This window comes from Hydra viridissima, unplaced genomic scaffold (genome assembly GCF_058129835.1).
Source record: "Hydra viridissima isolate aposymbiotic clone 2 unplaced genomic scaffold, HvirCarnegie_v1 scaffold_16, whole genome shotgun sequence".
Taxonomy (NCBI): Eukaryota; Metazoa; Cnidaria; class Hydrozoa; order Anthoathecata; family Hydridae; genus Hydra; species Hydra viridissima.
The window spans coordinates 4,303,789-4,322,040 of NW_028324315.1; the positions used below are offsets into that span (position 1 = coordinate 4,303,789).

The 18,252-nt window shown below is 30.3% G+C and overlaps 3 protein-coding genes across 4 annotated transcripts in view; all 3 read left to right on the forward strand.

Annotated features, from left to right (window-relative positions):
- Positions 1-293, forward strand: part of LOC145199530 (uncharacterized) — a 300,653-nt gene extending 300,360 nt beyond the window's left edge. For both annotated transcript variants that reach the window (XR_016447906.1, XR_016447907.1), the window contains one exon: positions 10-293. The gene's annotated coding sequence lies outside the window, so the exon portion shown is untranslated. The remainder of the gene's footprint in view (positions 1-9) is intronic.
- LOC149877590 (uncharacterized) overlaps positions 1-18,252 on the forward strand; it is a 375,375-nt gene that overhangs the window by 262,244 nt on the left and 94,879 nt on the right. The window lies entirely within an intron of this gene.
- LOC149877607 (uncharacterized) lies at positions 10,445-11,061 on the forward strand. Its single transcript, XM_090073577.1, has 2 exons — positions 10,445-10,714; positions 10,855-11,061. The coding sequence occupies exons 1-2, from the start codon at positions 10,445-10,447 to the stop codon at positions 11,059-11,061; spliced, it is 477 nt and encodes a 158-aa protein (XP_089929703.1).

Sequence of the window (18,252 nt, forward strand, 5' to 3'; positions counted from 1 at the left end):
AATTTTTAGCATATTTAGCAGAAACATGAAAATGGAAGAAATAAAGGATCAAAACCTTTAACCAAACGCCTTCTTAATTTTGGAGCAGCTTTCGTCTGTCTGCGACTTTCGTCTGAAACAAAGATCCGTCACCGTCCGATTCGTCACCATGGTTAGAACAAAGAATAAACAGATCCTGTGTATTGCAATATGAAAGAAATTGCAAAAATAAAGTTTTTATATCTTTTTTTTTATAGCTAACATTTTTAAGTAAAACTTAGTATTAAAAAAAATATATTTATTTCTCTGTCTTACTCTCACATTTTAAATTATCTTATATATATTTAAATTATTATATATATATTTGTTACTCTACTCAAACGTTACGGACTTTATAAAATTTTTATTTAACTATACAGGGGGCGCGCAGTATTTAACAATTGAATCATGATCTTTGAAATCATGGCTTATGAAAAAATTTAATTTTTTTAGGAAATACTGACCTGATTTAAATGCATCCAACTGGATTTTAAAACTGAATTAATCTTCTTATCTTTTACTTAATGAAATCACCTTCCTTATTAATGACTGCTTTGACACGACCACGGAACCTGCTACAGCTATTGATGATTGCTTTCTTTGACAAGGCCTTGAACTCTTTCTTGATCCTTACGGCCAACCCCTCCTTGCTATTGCATGGGGACTTGTTCGTCTGTCTTTCAAATGCGCCCCACATAAAAAGTCTACAGGACGTCCGGTGAGTTCACAATCACAAAAATTCTCACTTAGCCATTTTTGCAATTTTCTTCATGCATCGCGTGGTGCTGAGTCCTAATCATTGAAAAAGACCTTCTCAAGCCTCAAACAATTAACATTACCGACTTACCAGGGACAATGTCAGTCATTTCTAGGTCCCCTGTATAAAACTAAGCATGCCAAAATATGGTTTTATAGTCATTTTTTGACATCTTAGATTTTAACCAACAAAACTCCAAAGTGACTATCAATTAAAGTTTATATGAATAATTAAGTAATTAAACAAAATATACTTTTTCTTTTTTGTAACTGGGTATGTTATTTTGATTAAAAATAAGTTAAAAAATAGGTATTTGAGTTCACTTTTCCTTAAAACAACGCTTTTGCAGGTTTCAGAGTTGAAAAAGTTCCGAAACCTATTTTTTTTTTTTTTTTTTTTGAAATATTTCGTCTTTGCTCGAATTTTTTTCGAATTTTTTTCAAATTTCGGTTTTGAATTTTTGGAAAAAATCGAATTTATTATAGTTAGTTTATAAGTGTCAATTTTATAAAAATCTAAGCTTTTTTGAAGCTCCGCCTTTTTAAACAGTCCGACTTTTCAAAAAATCTAAGTGCTATTTTTGTAAAAAGTTTAGCTTTTTCATAGCTTCGTTTTTGATAAAGGCCGACTTTTTTAAAAAGCTTGATTGTCACCTTTTGAAAAAGTTTGACTATATCACTTAAAAATTATATTTTTAGAAATTTTTTTTCTTTTTAAAGCAACCAAAAAAGGAAAAATGCGATACCTCGTATACCTTAAGGTTTTTTGTTTCAACTATTCAGGCCAATGTTCGACTTTGGAAAAAAAAAATTGCTTTTTCATAGCTTCTTTTTTAAAAAAGTTCAAATGTCATCTTTTGAAAAAGAATAACTTTTATAGCTTCGTCATTAAAAAAAAGACAAAGAGCTCAATTTTTTTTTAATCCTACAGTTTTTTGTTTCAATTAACTTTTAACTATTTTATTTCCTGCTAACGAAAAAAAAAAAAAATCAAGTTTTCAATTGTATAGAATAAGCATTGACATTTGGTCACTTAGTATGTAACGAATAATAACGTGTAATAAATAAGTTCTATATCAGTCCCATAAATCAAATGTTCTAAAGTTTGTTAAAATAAAATTATTATTGAATTTAAAACAGCAAACCTTTTGGTGAGATAAGTTTATATTCATACATAAATTTGGAATTTAAAACTTGTTATAAAAATCTGTTTAACGGTTTTAATCGAATTTTCTGCGGAATAAAAAATCGGACATGTTTGAGAGACCGAGCTTCAAGAAAGCTTGACTTTTTTAAATTAAACGACTTTTTGACTTTTGAAAAACTCCGACTTTTTTTGAGAGTCAAAATTTTAAAAAATGTCGTCTACGCTACAAAGTAATGCTATTTTTCCAACTCCAGAAGCTCGTGTTTATCTTTTCCTCGATTACCTCACTTTTTGTTACATTCATCCGGCTTATGAAACCCTTCTGATAAATGATAACCTATTTTCTTGAGCTAATAAGTTCCCTTGCTACTAGAAACCCACTGTGGTTGTGTTTTAACCTTTTAGGTCATTCAAGATCTTTTTCAATACCGTGGTTTGGAGTGAGTGATCGGTAAAAAACCGGTACAGAAAATTTTTTTTACCGGAAATAGTAAAAAAAAATTTAAAGAAAGTTGTAATTTTAAAGTTGTTTTTTTTACCGTTTTAAAGCTGTGTAAACCCGTTGTAAAACCATGGAATGGCTTTACACAATCGTTTTATATTTAAAATAAATGAGATATACACACAACATTTTTTGAAAATAAACAAACGCATACTTAACTTTCCATATAAATTAATTTGGAACGCTAAGGTAATGGTCATAATATTTGGCGATTAAATAGTTAAAAAAATATGCTTTTAGCATAAGAGCCATTAACAACTTTGACAGCATGTCAACAAGCATGTCCCTTTTTTAGATTTTCGAAATCATTTGTTTATATGACACTTAGATATTGCAATCAACATGTTTATACCTTTTTTTATTATAGATTAATGACTGACATACCAATATATAAAAAGAATAACTTTTACGTTACTTTTCAAAAACGTTCCAATGAAAGCATTTCTTAAGTTTGATAATTGGTATAATTAATTTAAAAGTGCTTTATTTGTAAAAGTTCTTGTAACAGTCGTAACGCCGCAATTAAATCTAATTAAGTTAAAAAAAAGAAGCCGTAAAAAAAAAAAAAAAAAAAAAAAAAAACAATAAACATGTTACAAAATTAACAGTGTAACACGATTTTTGTTCCCAGCAAATTATTGTTAGTTCTCAATCCATAAAAATGCAAAACATAAGAAAACACCTTTTATTCCTTTCAAACCGTTTTTTTGAGACTTACAAGTTGAGTTTTCGTCAAAAAACAGTTCATTTTTTGAACAAAGGGGAGAGATGGATACTTGTTTCTATTGTGCAGAAGAACAGATTTAAAGTTTCTAGGAGAGCTATTAAAGAAGAGTCGCCACTCATCAAGATTGTATGCAATTCAAGTAGTTTCAAGCAAGCCTGACATTATTTTAGTAACTCAGCATATCTACCTTTGGCTCGTTACTTGTACACTTTCATTCAACAAAATCCCATTTCTTCAGTCTTGAAATGAGCTGCTCAGCATTTGATTTTGTGAAGCGAAGATATTAGATAAAATCATTGAGTTCTTCTTGTTTTTTATAGTGAGCATTTCTGCCAACCAACACTTCAGTGGATTGTTTTCTACTATTATTTTGCATTGTTTTCACTTGTTTTCCCTTTTTTACAACTGATATTTTTGTCATGAACCCTTTGCAAAGATTCTTATCGTACCTGAAAATTAATATTACTATCTATTAAATTATGAGAAAGCCAAATTTTAAAATTCATCATCCTGACCACAAAAGCGAAGTTTCAGGGCCGAAATTGTTTTCCTTCATGTTTCAAAGGACTAGGAAATTATTTTACCCAGGAACAAGAAAAAGTAAAACTTTGTTAGCGAGTGTAACTTTTTTTTTACAATTTTTTTAGTAACTCTTTTTATAATGATTGTTTCCAGAGGACTGTTGCTATAATAATGTTTAGAGTGTGCGCATCTATTCTTATTCTTTGAGAGGACTAGCGGTAACTCTCCCAGTAAAAGAAACAGACAACTTATCACGTTCCCTGTGGTAAGAAGGCCGTTTTTAAGGCTGGCGGTATCCTTGGCTGGAGGTCTCAAGCATTATCATCTGTCTTGACGTCGATGTCATATATTTGTCCATTTCGACTTATGTATATATGGTGTAATGGTATCTATCTGTAATCAATAACAGAAATTTAAATTTAATAAAGTTATAAAATTAACTATTTAACGAAATATCTATATATCAAAGTTTTTCTCTTTAAATAAACAACATAATTTGGTTAGATAAATATCAAATTATCAAATAGGTTATTAAATTTTTTTTTTGCTAGGAACAGATAACAGTTATTATGATTACTTTCCACAGCATACTGCTTTACCTCGCTACATTATTAGCACAAACAACTATAATGATAGACGGTTGATTAGTTACTGGAAACACGTTGAAAAGTGAAAACTAAATAATGGTGGTACAGTGAGAATACGGTTTTTGATGACACATCAAAACAGATCGATGATAAACTTTTGAAAAGGTTTTTCATGAGCAGCTTTGTGATCATGAAACACATACATGTTTTGTTAAATCATGGACCTATAAGAGATAAGAGACGTACACTTTTTTTGTTTTACATCAAAGAGGCCGCAGAAATCAGCGAGCCATGCGAGTTTCCGACAAACTCTAAATTTTCACCCGTCAACAAAAAAATCTATTAAAATGGTTGCCCACAGTTTTAAAACAAAAACTCTGATCACGTGGTATTAGTTTAAACTTTTATAGCATTTGTTTAGTAAGACTGTTCAGGATAAAGTAACTACTTCACGCGTTGACAAATTACTAAACAAATTACACCAAGGTAAAGAAAAATTAGTTGTCGGCACCGACAGATTTTCATCATTTTTCCAAGATAAACATTTGTAAACTTGGGAACTTTTTTCATGTAAACAAAGTTCCGTCAATAATAAAATATGACCAGTATGAATAAATAAAATAAAATGACTTAAAAAAGTATAGTGAAATATAAAGAAGCTTAATTAAAATTTTTTGTCAAGATCTGGTTTTATCAACTCCTTGGTCCTCCATTTACCAGCCTTAATTTTGTGTATTTTTTTAGTATTTTTTCCGATGTCACTATTTTTTGCCTCGACTACTCTATAAGCTCCATAGTATATATTCCACTATGTATTATTTTTTCTTGGGTGAATTTTCTAATGGGCTTTTTTATAATTCATTTGATAATGCAAAACCTTTTAAAAAGTTATATAAATTTATAAATTTAAATTTATGATTATCTTTCAAAATGCGGCCAGATCATTCATGTTTTCGTTTTTAATATCTCATATATTATTTGTCATAAAAAGAACATAACAACACTTTTTTTTTCTGTCTAATAAAAATTAGTTTATATATAGCTGGTAAATCATGTTATGTTAATATTAAATACTTAGTTATTCTTGCGGTTTGCCATAAATTGGCTTTGCTAAATTTTTTAAACTGTGACAAATTATTTTTTTCTTTATTGTATTTACATTCATTTTATGTATAAGCTATTTATCCTTAACTGTATATATTTCTGTTGTTAAACATAAAACTAGGAAATTCTATAATATTCATAAACTGGAAGTCTACAGCAATATAATAGATGGAGTAGTTCCCTGGACATGAAACCATTGTGCTTTAGGTAGCTTCAAAACTAAGTGATATTTTGTATTATTTATTATGTCTCTAGCTATACATGTACTAAAGTAGTTAAGTAAATGATCTCAATTTCTATATTATCATTAGTGTTATTTCTTAAAATATTAAGAATGTCCAGTTATATAAAATTAAGCTTAAAACCTGATTCTATTGCTCTTACCTTGAATAACTAAAAGGAAATTAATGTGACTGGTTAGACGAGACCAAAAAATTTCGACGAATCCGACAGACTTTAATGTAATTTAATTTCTATTGTTTAAAACAAAAGATTTGTAGCAATACGCAACAAGCATGGTTCGCAAAAAAAAAAACAATAGGTTGCAAGTCCATCTCTTATAAATCCATGGTTAAATCAAATTTGTAAAATGATTTTGATTGGACAAAAGTAGGATTTTTCTATACAAAAAAAAAACCTGGTTTATCCAAATTCTGGTTTATTCAAAACCAGAATTTGGATAAACCAGGTCACTTTCGTTCTTTTTCGTTCATTTACTGCCTCGATGATGAGTCCTGCGCGACAAGAGCAAGCCAGAGATTCTCAGCAAGGAAACCTATTACGTTGGCTGCGACAGGGAAGATCCAGGTGAATCCAGGTGAAGATCCAGGTGTTTATAGAGCCGAGTATGCCTGGTTTTTCCAAATTCCTGGTTTATTCAAATTTTAAATTGTTGAAATGTTTTTTTATCAAAAGTTGTTTTGACATATTCTGTTTGAATACTGGGTTTGCTCATTTATTTCAATGATTGTGATGAAACTCTCTAAATTTTTTTTCTGAAACATAAAGTTTTAAAAGGAACCAGTTCATCAGTTTATCCTTAATCAATCTCCACAACAGCTGAATCTTTCGATAGTCTCTTAAACTTTAGCATATGTATTTGGTGAAACTTCGGAAGCAAACCCGGATTCATAAGACAGGATTAAAATTCCGATTGGAATGATTTTTACAGTAGTGACCCCCGGATTCATAAGACAGGATTTAGCTCATAGCTAATCTATCATTGGAATATAAGATTCAATTTTGAATTTTTCTGTCTTGAACCACAAACTCATCATTTTCCTGTCTTGAACCACAACCTCATCATTTTGTTTAAATTAATTTTCTTAAGAGAAAATCACCTTCAAAACTTATTTTAGACAAAACAGCTATTTAAGCCTTTACTTTTAAGTGGAATCAAGATCACAGGATTTAAGTGGATCAAGATCACTGGATGCTGATTATAGAAATTTAATTGACAATGAGAATAATTTTGAGAATAATAAACGAAAAATCTTATCCAAGAAGTGTGCTTCTTGGAAAATAGGATAGCATGAAGGTGTTTTTCACTTGGGTTGAATTAAACAATATTTCTATTAGACGTATAAATGTAGATCTAGCAAAAGCTCATGAGCTCTACATAATAGAGTTGATAGGTTTATGAGGGGTATTCCACGTCAAGTGGAACCACTTTTTGGTCAAGTTCGACATCATCGACTTGGATTTTGATGAAAATTGGTTCACATGTTGGGCATATGAGCAGAAGAAAAACATGTAAATTTTTATGACTTAGGTTCAATTATTTCCTGAGAAGACCTTTGACCCTGGTCGATGGCAAAGGTCAAAGGTCATATTTTTTTTTTACACATGGCTTTTTCTATTGTGGATGTCCCATGAAAAAATCTTTTTGGGATTCCCATAAACAGCTTTGGGATTAACGTTAAAGTTCTAAGTAAGTTTAATGTTTAATTTAATATAATATTTATCGGCCTTACAAAAGCGATATTTTGAGGTCATTTTCTGTAAATAGCCTATTGTAGATATATATTATTAATTATTTCCTTTTTTCCTTTTATTTTCTAGTTTGTAATTTAATTACTAGTACTATATATACATACTAAGTCAGTATTAAGTAATATTAGGCTTAAAGCTATATATATTTATATTTAAAAAAATTAATTCATTTCCATTGAATTTGTCATCAACTTAGGAAGATGTTTTTAGCAACTTTCAAATTAAATTTAGATTAAAAATGGCATTTCAAGCGCAGGTGAAAGAGTTAAAGAAGAGACAACACTATTGTTATGATCCTTTCCAACACCATAAGAAAAAACAATATAAAACCTTAAGGGTAGTTACTAGTCGGCAGGTAGCTATGTATCCCTCAAAATTTATGGCTGGAGCAAAATTATGTGAAACTTGCCGAAAGAGGACCACTGGCTTACCTTCCGAAATAGGATTATGTGATGATGAAAATTCTGCAAATTGTAATACAGAGCTAGCTAGTTTTTCAAGGCAGTTCCAGATCTCAAGATATTTGTAGTGACAAGGGAGATGAAAATTATCAGTGCCAGGAAGAAGAAATTTCAATTTTTAATAAATCCTTGTCGTTGTTGGGTGAGTCACCCTTGGATAAACGCAAGTTACAAACTGTTAAAAGTTATATTCCGGAGAAAAAGAAAAAGCTTAAACAACTTGTAAAAAGGAAGTTAGACCGTTTATCTCCTTATTCAGATGATATTGGCATTGATACTTCAGAGGATGATGAATACGAAGCAACTAAAAAAAAAGTTTTAAGCTGATGACATTGTTAAATTGCTCTAGGATAAGTATAAATCAACACAAAGTAAGAGTGAAAAGATCATGACTTTGACAATATTTGTTGCTCAATGGAGTAATCGAAAAGTGATGAGAGAATTCAGTTGTTCGCATCGACTTTTATCTCAAGCAAAAGAAGTTTTAATAACCAAAGGTGTTTTATCAACCCCTAACCCAAAAAAAGGGAAATCACTACCTGTACATGTGAAAGATATGGTAAAAGAGTTTTATTACTCTGACACTGTTAGCCGTGTAACGCCTGGAAAAAAAGATTTTCTATCTGTAATAGAAAATGGGGAAAGAAAACATATTCAGAAAAGATTAATTTAAGTAATTTGAAGGAAGTTTATCAATTTTTTTCAGAAAAGTATCCAAATATCAGAATTGGGTTTTCGAAGTTTGCAGAGCTACGTCCAAAAAAATGTGTCCTTGCAGGAACAAGTGGTACTCACTGTGTATGTGTATGTACCATTCATCAAAATGTTAAGCTCATGATAGTCGGATCACATATGGATGATTTACAACTAGAAGATGAACTTGAAACCCCTATTAAGAACTAAAAACATGTTTTGGCTAAAATCCAACGCAATCCTTCCTTGCCAGCATGTCCTCTAAACGAGTGTAAAAATTGCCCTGGAGTTGCTATGCTAAAGGAATGGTTGCTTCAATGCTTTGAAATTGAAAGAGTTGAAGAAATTGAGTATAAACAGTGGACTACAACAGATCCCAGCTTCAAAGCTTTATACAGTCCACTGATAAATTTATTGAAAGATTTTTAGGGAGCTTGAAAACACTTACTAGACATGATTTTATTGCTCAAGAGCGGGCAAAATATTTAGACTGGAAGAAAAAAAATTTATCTGATGGAGAATTTCTGGTTATTGGTGATTTTTCAGAAAATTATGTATTTATCATACAAGATGCAGCACAGGGATATCATTGGACCAATAGTCAAGCAACCTTACATCCTTTTGTTTTTTATTATAAATATGAAGGAAATTTTTGTCATGGAAGTTATGTGCTTCTTTTGGAATATAATACTCATGACACAATTGCAGTTCATCTTTCTCAGCGTAAACTAAATAATTTTTTAAAAGTGAAATTTGAGGTATTAAAAATAACATATTTTAGTGATGGCTGTGCAGCACAATACAAAAACTGCAACAATTTAATAAATCTGTGCTATCACAAAGAGGACTTTGGTATTCCAGCTGAATGGCATTTCTTTGCCACAAGTCATGGTAAGGGCCCTTGTGATGGAGTTGGAGGAACTGTTAAACGTGAAGCGGCAAAAGCAAGCTTACAACGTCCATACCATGAACAAATAATGACCACTTATCAATTATATACTTTTTCTAAAGAAAATATCCATGGAATTTCCTTTGAATACCTCACTGCAAATGATTGGGGAATCGAATCCACTATATTGAAGGAAAGATTTTCGAATGCCAAAACGATTCCTGGTACCCAAAAACTTAATTGCTTTAAACCATTATCCACGAATGAACTTCAAGTACAAGATTACAGTTCCAGTTTTGTGTCTAGAATTGAAAAAATTACGTCACAGAAAGTTAGCCAGCTTAACTTCAGTTCAATTACTGGTTACATGGTTGCAAAGTATGATGAACATTGGTGGATAGGTTGTGTGTTGGAGAGCAATCCAGAAAAAAGAGAAGTAACCATGAACTTTCTTCACCCTCATGGTCCAAGTCAACTTTTACGGTGATGTCGGATGGGTGGTTCCACTTGACGTGGAATGCTCCATGAATAACAGGCATAACTAATTGGTTGTTGGTCAGATGATTTTCTTGTTCACAGGAAACTTGAAAGAAGCGTTTAAAAGAGACAATTACTTTTATAAAAAGAACGTGTCTTCGACAAACATGCGCCTATATAAAGGATGTAAAAAGATAGATAAAATGATAAATATAAAGGATATAAAAAGAACAGCTCATTGAAAATACATCGTGCATTGACATCACATCAATTTTTTTTGTTTTAACTTTTCACTCAGCATCAACAATTTCGTGACGTCTGACCATTTTTTCTGACAAATTGTGCTGACGTTTATAGCACAATTTGTGTATGATTGTGTACAGTCACGATCAAAAGTTTGGAACATTTTAAAAATTTTCATAAAATCTGAAAATTGTTTAAATATGCTTTTTTTTAATTGAAAATTTTGAGTATTAATATTATATGCATGCATAATTTATGTTATAAACATTTAAATTTGTTTTAGTCATAGTTTGTTGTTATTTTAGCAAAAAACTAAAATAATAATTATGGGAAGAACTAATGAATTAACAACAGAAAAACGCGCTCAGATTGCTATTCTACGTGAACAAGGATTGACACTGACTTCTATTGCTGCACGTTTTAATGTAACACATACCTGTATTATAAAAACATTGAAGAGATATTATGAAACTGGTGATTTTAAAAGCAAACCTAGAACTGGACGACCAAAGGTAACTACTCAAAGGGCAGATAATCGCATGCATTGTTATGCAAAAGCATATCCATTTGCCAGTGCTTCTGAAATTTCATCTGAGGTATTCCCCACAGGTGTTGCACCAAGTGTTGTGACCATTAGAAGACATTTGTGCAAACAATTTCATTTAAAGAGCCATGTTCCAGCAAAAAAACCTTGCCTTTCTCAAAAAATATTAGAGACCGTTTAGCCTTCTGTCAGAAATACAAGGACTGGTCAGCGGAAGATTGGGAGAATGTAATATTTAGCGACGAATCATTAATCGAACAATTTGGTGGTCGTTCTACAAGCGTTATGCGCCCACCTTGTCAACGATACAACCCCAAATATTTGCTTTTGGCTGTAAAATATTGCCCTAAAATCATGATATGGGGTGCCATTACAGCAAATCAAAGTGGCGGTTTATAGTTTATGCCTCCTAACACCACCATAAATAACCATGTTTATCTTGATATACTTCAAGAAAAACTTAAATTATTCATGAACATCACAAATACCAACAAGTTTCAGCATGACGGAGCACCCTGTCACAAGGCCAAGCTTGTAAGCAGTTGGTTACGTGCGAATGGGGTTGATGTTATTGGCCCCTGGCCTGGTAATTCACCGGACCTCAATCCCATTGAAAACTGCTGGAACTATCTCAAAAACGAAGTCCAGAAACTGCGACCCTCATCTTCAGATGATCTTCAAGAAAAAATTAAGCAGGTATGGACTAAACTTATGACTCCTGAATATTTGAGAAAACTCATTGATTCTATGCCTACCCGCCTAGCTAATTGTTTGAAAGCTCAAGGACACCATACTAAATATTAAATTCATAAAACCTTTACTAATAGTTCAAAGTAATTATTTTTGTCAATTATCATCGTTACTAATATATTTTAATAAAATAAATGAATAATTTAATGAAAATTGTGTTTTTTTATACAATGTTCCAAACTTTTGATCGTGACAGTATTAATTTGTAAATTACATATTAACATGAAATAATATATTTGATTGAGGGATATGGAGTATTAGAGCATCGATAAAGAAAATCAACATATACACGCTCCGAGTTAAAGTTAATAAAGCTATTAAAGTTAGTAAAATTGTCATTATTTACATTATCTAAATTCTAAATCTAGAAATTTGAGTTTATCATTTCACAGACCCGAATATGTGAACCGCTAGACAAAACTTGTGTTGTAAAGTGTATCATGCGTGTTTGCACATTACATTTGTACTAATATAAATATAAAATATAAATTTTTAAACGTGTATAAATTATATTAAATAAATAAAAAACTTTATTCGGAAATGAAGTTCTAAAAAACACCTTTAAAAAAAAGTGACGATAAATATCTTCATAATTTACAATAAATTTAACATAAAAAAAAAGTTTTTATTTACAGATGATTAAATTTTTGAGACATTAAAAAAAATTAAAAAGAAGCATCACAATAGACAGAAAACAAGTTGCACTATAAAATCTACAAAAGTTATGGTGAAGAGAACATTATTTGCAGATCGTTTCCTAACGCTATTTATTTTGAAGATCTGAATGAGGTGACTTATTTTTAAAATCCTTGTCTCCATTGTTCTCAATTTTTCAATCGAATCAGTAAATAATTTAGCCATGTCTGTAAGATCTTCGTAAGAGATTTCTAACTGATTTGTAAAATCTATTTCATCAATGTTGGCAGCATCTCTCACGCAACTACCCTCACCAAAAGAAATTAAATTTTTCAGTAAGCCAGTCTTTTTAATCATTTCTCCAGGTAAATCACTGTTAAAATTAGTAAAGTGTTTTAAAGGAATGCAACTGTTAATAATTTTATAAAAATTTTTCCAACAGTTTTTTCCCAGTACTGAAGAAAATTTCCAGTAAGAAAAATCAGCGGGAGGGTGATGATATTTTGTAAAACAACAAGTAGAATAACACTCCTTTAAATAAAGCAGATGTATATCCAAACCACACTTCCTGATAACAGGCAACATTTTGTGACTTATGTCAACTTGCCAATTTTCTAAAAAATTTTGGCAAACATTTTCTATAACTGACACTGGTTTTACATCTTCTACAGGTGAGAGAACCTTTAGTTTATTCATCTCCTCACTTCTCTCACTTAACAACTGATTTAACTCACGAAAAGCAAGCCCCAATTTGGATTCATAACTGCAAGAAAAGTGGTTGAATTTATCAATATCAAATTCAGGAACAAAGAGCACTATTCTCACCAGGTGAGAGCATAAATCTGGAAAAAGACTAGGTCTAGGAACTTCTAATAATTCCTTATTCTTTAATGTCACATGAGTATTAAAAAAGGTTACACCAACAGAATGTTGATGATTTTCATTTTGGAATGGAAGTTTACCAGAATCTAAATTATCTAAATGTTCTTTATGTATTTGAAATGATTGAGAAATATTTTTTGTATTAATACATTTTAAACACACATCAAAACACCCTGCATCCATACATTTAAAACAGGAATAACGTTTGCTTTTGCACTTTATACCCATGCCACATACATTACACTGTGAACAGCTAAGAAGAGTTAATGATTTTAAACCAGAAAAATAAGTTGGTATTGTTTTGTCCAAATTTGTTATTTCTGCACCAAATGTACCTTCTTCAACTCTTCACTCTCTCGGAACTGCAATAATTTTGTAATTAAGTCAACAAACTGTGCTTGAATTATTATTTCGGCTTTTATTTCTGACACTGCAGAATAAATTATGTAAATTCTATGGAAATAGAAGTACCAAAAAAGTTTAACAAAATTTACAAAAAAAAGATTTAGTTTTAACAAACAATTCTGTTCATAAACAAATTCCACTGATAAATCAGAAGGATGTAAGCAATTTGAACAACTCAAATTGTTTGAACAATTCAAACAACGCAAAGACTTCACCATTAAGTGAGCTTGAGCTATATCTATTTCTTTGTTCATATCTGATAATAAACACTTCAAAATTTTATTAACATCTTTTTCTAAACTAGTTAAGGCTGATTCAACAAGACTCAAAACAGTAGATGAATAATACTCCATTAAATTCACTTCATCAATGAAATAATGCTTTAAATACTTTTCTTTGGTACATTTATGCATAAACTTTATTAAATGTAAAATGCAATCCTCAAGAATTGTTTCTTCCCACCAGCACTGTGACTGTTGCTCACAAACCCACAACATCACTGTTTTGCAAATGTATGAAGGCAATGGTTTTTCCTCTGTGTAGGTTTTTATAAAGCGATAAAAGATTGATTTAAAAAGAAAATAGATGTAATTTTGCTTTTCAGTCCTATGAAGGGCTATAACAGTCTCTGCTGCAGAGAAGAACAGGCGCCATTCGAAATGTTCATTACCATCTTGCATCAACTTTGGAACAATGTGAAAACCAGATTTTTGGATTGATTTTACAAGTTCTAAATCTGGCCAAGACCTTTTTCTTTCAATCCAAGCAGATGCAGCAATTGGCCAAAATGGTGCATAAAAGCATGGAACATTGTCAATGAGAATTTCAGTAGAGATAGTTTGTTCTACGCTAGAAGATAAACTTTCTTCAATTAAACTAATTGCCATGTTAAGTACATGCTGAACAAATTCATTAAATCTTTTTTTTACTATACTCAGGTTATCAAAGTCTAAATTTGTGCCTATGTGACATATTGCACAAGCTAAATTTAAGGTTTCTTCTGTATTGCTTTTATCTTTTGACTATGCAGAAATGAAAAAATCAAAATTAATTTTAAAGTAATAATCAGGAACCATTGTAAAATAATAATTATTAGATGTGTCAAAATTAGGGGGAAATATAGCTTTCATATCTAAACAGAACTTATGCAAACCATTATTTAATTCCCTAACAGCTGTCATTGATCTGATCCATTCTTCAAGAACTGCTGTTTTCTCATTATACAGTGATTTCAAGCGAATTTTACATTCATACATAATGCTATCTTTCTCAGCAGAGAAAAGAGTTTGGTGATTGAAAAACATTACTTCATCTTTTTCATTTTTATTGAGATATATTTCCTGGTTGCTCATGTGTTTCTTAGAAATAGAGTTGGGATCAAGGGTATTATTTGCTTCAATATCCATTAAAATTTTTGTAAATCTATCTTGGTCATTAATAAATTTTATAAGGACTTTAATTGATTGACAATCTACTTCGTTAAATTGATCAAACTTAGCATTTATATTACAAATTTGTTTTCTGGTTAGTGTTACTAACTCATGTAGATTCACTCTAAAATCAATTTTAGAAAGAGTTTCAGTTCCAAAGCACACAAATGCAGAACAACCTTTTATTGCCTTTGACAATCTTTCACTATAGATACCTTGCAGACCACGCACACTAATCTTGGTGAGCGGGTTGTCTGTTTTTGGTTGACTGTTATGAAAGAATTCTTTCAATACTAAACCAGACAAGAACTGCTTGTATTGAATTAGATTATTAGGATTATCAGCTATATTTGAAATAATTTTTTTCTCTGTTTCCTGTGGTAAGTTAATGCATATGTTTATATCATCATCCAAGTTCCTTTTAATTATATAATTAAAAAATACTTTATTTTGTTCCATAGGTTCATAATTTTGTTCCATAGGTTCATAGGTTCATAATTTTCCTGTTTTTTACACATTCTTATCTACATTATGTAATTAGGTTAATTTTGCAATTTCAGAGTTTCAAGTGCAGTGGTTTAGAAATTATAACCTTATAAACACTATTGGGTGGCACCTCTTAATTTCTTGAATGGTAAAAATATACAACTTTAAAACCTCAGGGTTAAGAATTGAAAAATAGGATAATTAAAAATGCTGCCATTTTTATTGTGAACATGACAAGCTTATATTGTTTATATTTTTACATAGTTATGCCTAATGATCTTATTTGTTGTTAATATTAGATCAATACAAATGTTAGAAAAATTTACAAGCTATCCCAATATGGCAGAAAATAGAACTTTTTAATTGAGTGGACTATATATTTTTAGATATATTTGATTTCTAAAATGTAACAGGCTATTTATATTCTGCCCATTTATTGCAGACAAAAGTAGCTAATCAGAAAACTAACATGCAAAGGTTTGTTGATGAATAGAAAAATACTACGTTTAACTTCACTTGTTGAAAGTTAGAGTTATAACGCTTTAAAGTTGTCTATTTTTACCATTTGAGAAATTGAGGGATAACCTATTTACATAATGTAGATAATGATATGTAAAAATCAGGAAAACCAGAGGTGTCTCACAGGCCATTGTTTAAAATGTAATTATCTGAACCTATATTCTTTTTATACAATACATACTATAAAGTAATACATACTATATAATAAATATATATATGAATACACAGACATGCTCACATTTTAATAAAAATTATTTCCATTTAAATAAAGTTATTAGAGCAAAATAGATTTATTAAAAAAATTTTTATTCTATTTAAGCATTATTTAGTTTTTCTACTGAATATCTTAGAAAAAATATTTATGTAACGTTATTTCAGTAAAGAAATTGAAATGCAGATGATGAAATTTGAAAATACTTTGAACTTACCCACCAAGTGTTTTCTTAATTTACAGTCATAAGTACTAATTTTTTTCATCATTATTAAATGATCTTCCATTTTCACTATTATACCGTGACATCACTTATTTTTGTGCTCAAATAGAAATTGCATAGGATTGTCAAGATTGAACGGAATGATAATGACCTATGGAATTTTTGAAATATTCGATAACTCTTTACCGCGGTGTGACCTAACTAAATCCCATCCTTTAACAAAGTCCTAATTTAAGGAATGTCAAATAAACATTTGGGGAAGATAACTTAGTTATTTTAACTAGATATCTAATTTGTTAAAATAACTAAATTTTTTTCTTTAAATGTTTATTTTATGTATACAAAATTTTTCATTTTTTAAATTAGGACTTTCTCCAAAGCGTAGGACTTGATTAGGTCACACCAGGGTAACTTTCATTAATGAAGAATAGTTGAGTTTTAAAAACCATACAAACAGATGGCTTGCCAAACTATAAATTTCTTGCCAAGTTTTTTAGTTTTAATAGCTTTTAGCAAGACGTCAGGCTTTGTTCCTTTCAGGATTGTATAAAATTGCTGGCCAGGGAGCGTCGAAAAGTCGAGTTTGCAGTAGATTTCATCATCCATTATGTGCACTTTTGATTTCTTTGAAGCATTTTTCCTAGCAGTTTTCGACCGCGATTTTGGTCTTCACTAAATCTTTTAGGGAATTTCAGCTTCCTGTATATCTTGTTGTCATATCTCTTTTTGGCTTCTGGGATCGTCAAGTTGGTAACAGCATTTTTTGGTTTGTATCAATACCCCTGATGACTTTTTGATCAAGTTTTAAACTTGACGGACATCTTTTTTAGTTTCTCAATCCCATAGTCATTATTATTCCGGACAATCTTTATGAAGTTATTTGGTTAGCAATTGAAGTCCACAGGGGCAAAAAAGACGATAAAAATAAGGACAAAACAAAATCATATTTTTGTGGTTTCATATAATAAATTTTTGAAGATAATGCTACGATTATTTTTCCATCGTTTATGGTTTTTTTTTCTTTTGAAGTACTCTTTTAGACTTGACCATTTTTTTTACTTAAGACTTGGTTTAAAACAAACTTTATTTTATTATCTATTAGGCAGGCATGAGAACTTATAAATTTCAAAAATGTAATTGCCGTTTATCCCCGCGTGTTAAATTAAAAAACTCTAAGAATATTTAAAAACCAAAATAGACAAATTTCAAAGTAGTTATTTGCTTTTTTTTTTTTAAAAAAAAAATTTTTTTTTTTTTTTTTTTTATAATTTGTTTTACTGATAATATCTAATTATGTAATCATTTATATTGTTGATGTTATTTATTTTATATTTCTTTATATAAAAAAAATTTAACTTTACATTTTAAGATGATTGATGATTTAATTTCAAATTACTTTAGAGTAGTCGTCCATATATTAAGTGTTCGCCTATATTGTACGTCACGTACCGAGGGGAAAGTGATTTATTTTTTTGGGATTTAATCCTGGGGAGGAGGGATATGAACCCTTGTGACGCAATAAATTTTAGATTTACGATACTCAGAGGAAAAGAAAAGCATCCACTGAGTAGAGTTCAAGACAGCACCAAAATTTACCCATCAAACTTCACAAACTTCTGAAAAACTTTTAACTAAGCGCCTGTCAACTAATGACTGTGGGCTTCTTCACTACTGCACTGCTGAAAGTTTTACTGAGCTATATATATATATATATATATATATATATATATATATATATATATATATATATATATATATAGCTATACAACTAATTGATAATGTTCGACGAGAAGCAGAAAATATTCCACGCTCAACTTTAATTAAACGCTGTGTCTCCATGATAAAAAAAGTGGGTGGGCAAACGATTTTTTTCTTCAACTGGTGAGCCTGATTTAATATCCTAGATTATCTTTCTGCCATCTCTTTAAATTTTGGATAGCCGCATTTTGGAAGCAAAAAAACACGCAAAAACCCTTTTTTGTGCACTTTTTTTAATTTTTAAACTAAGAAAATTGTTTTCAAATTTAGTTAGAAAGTCCTATTATTTT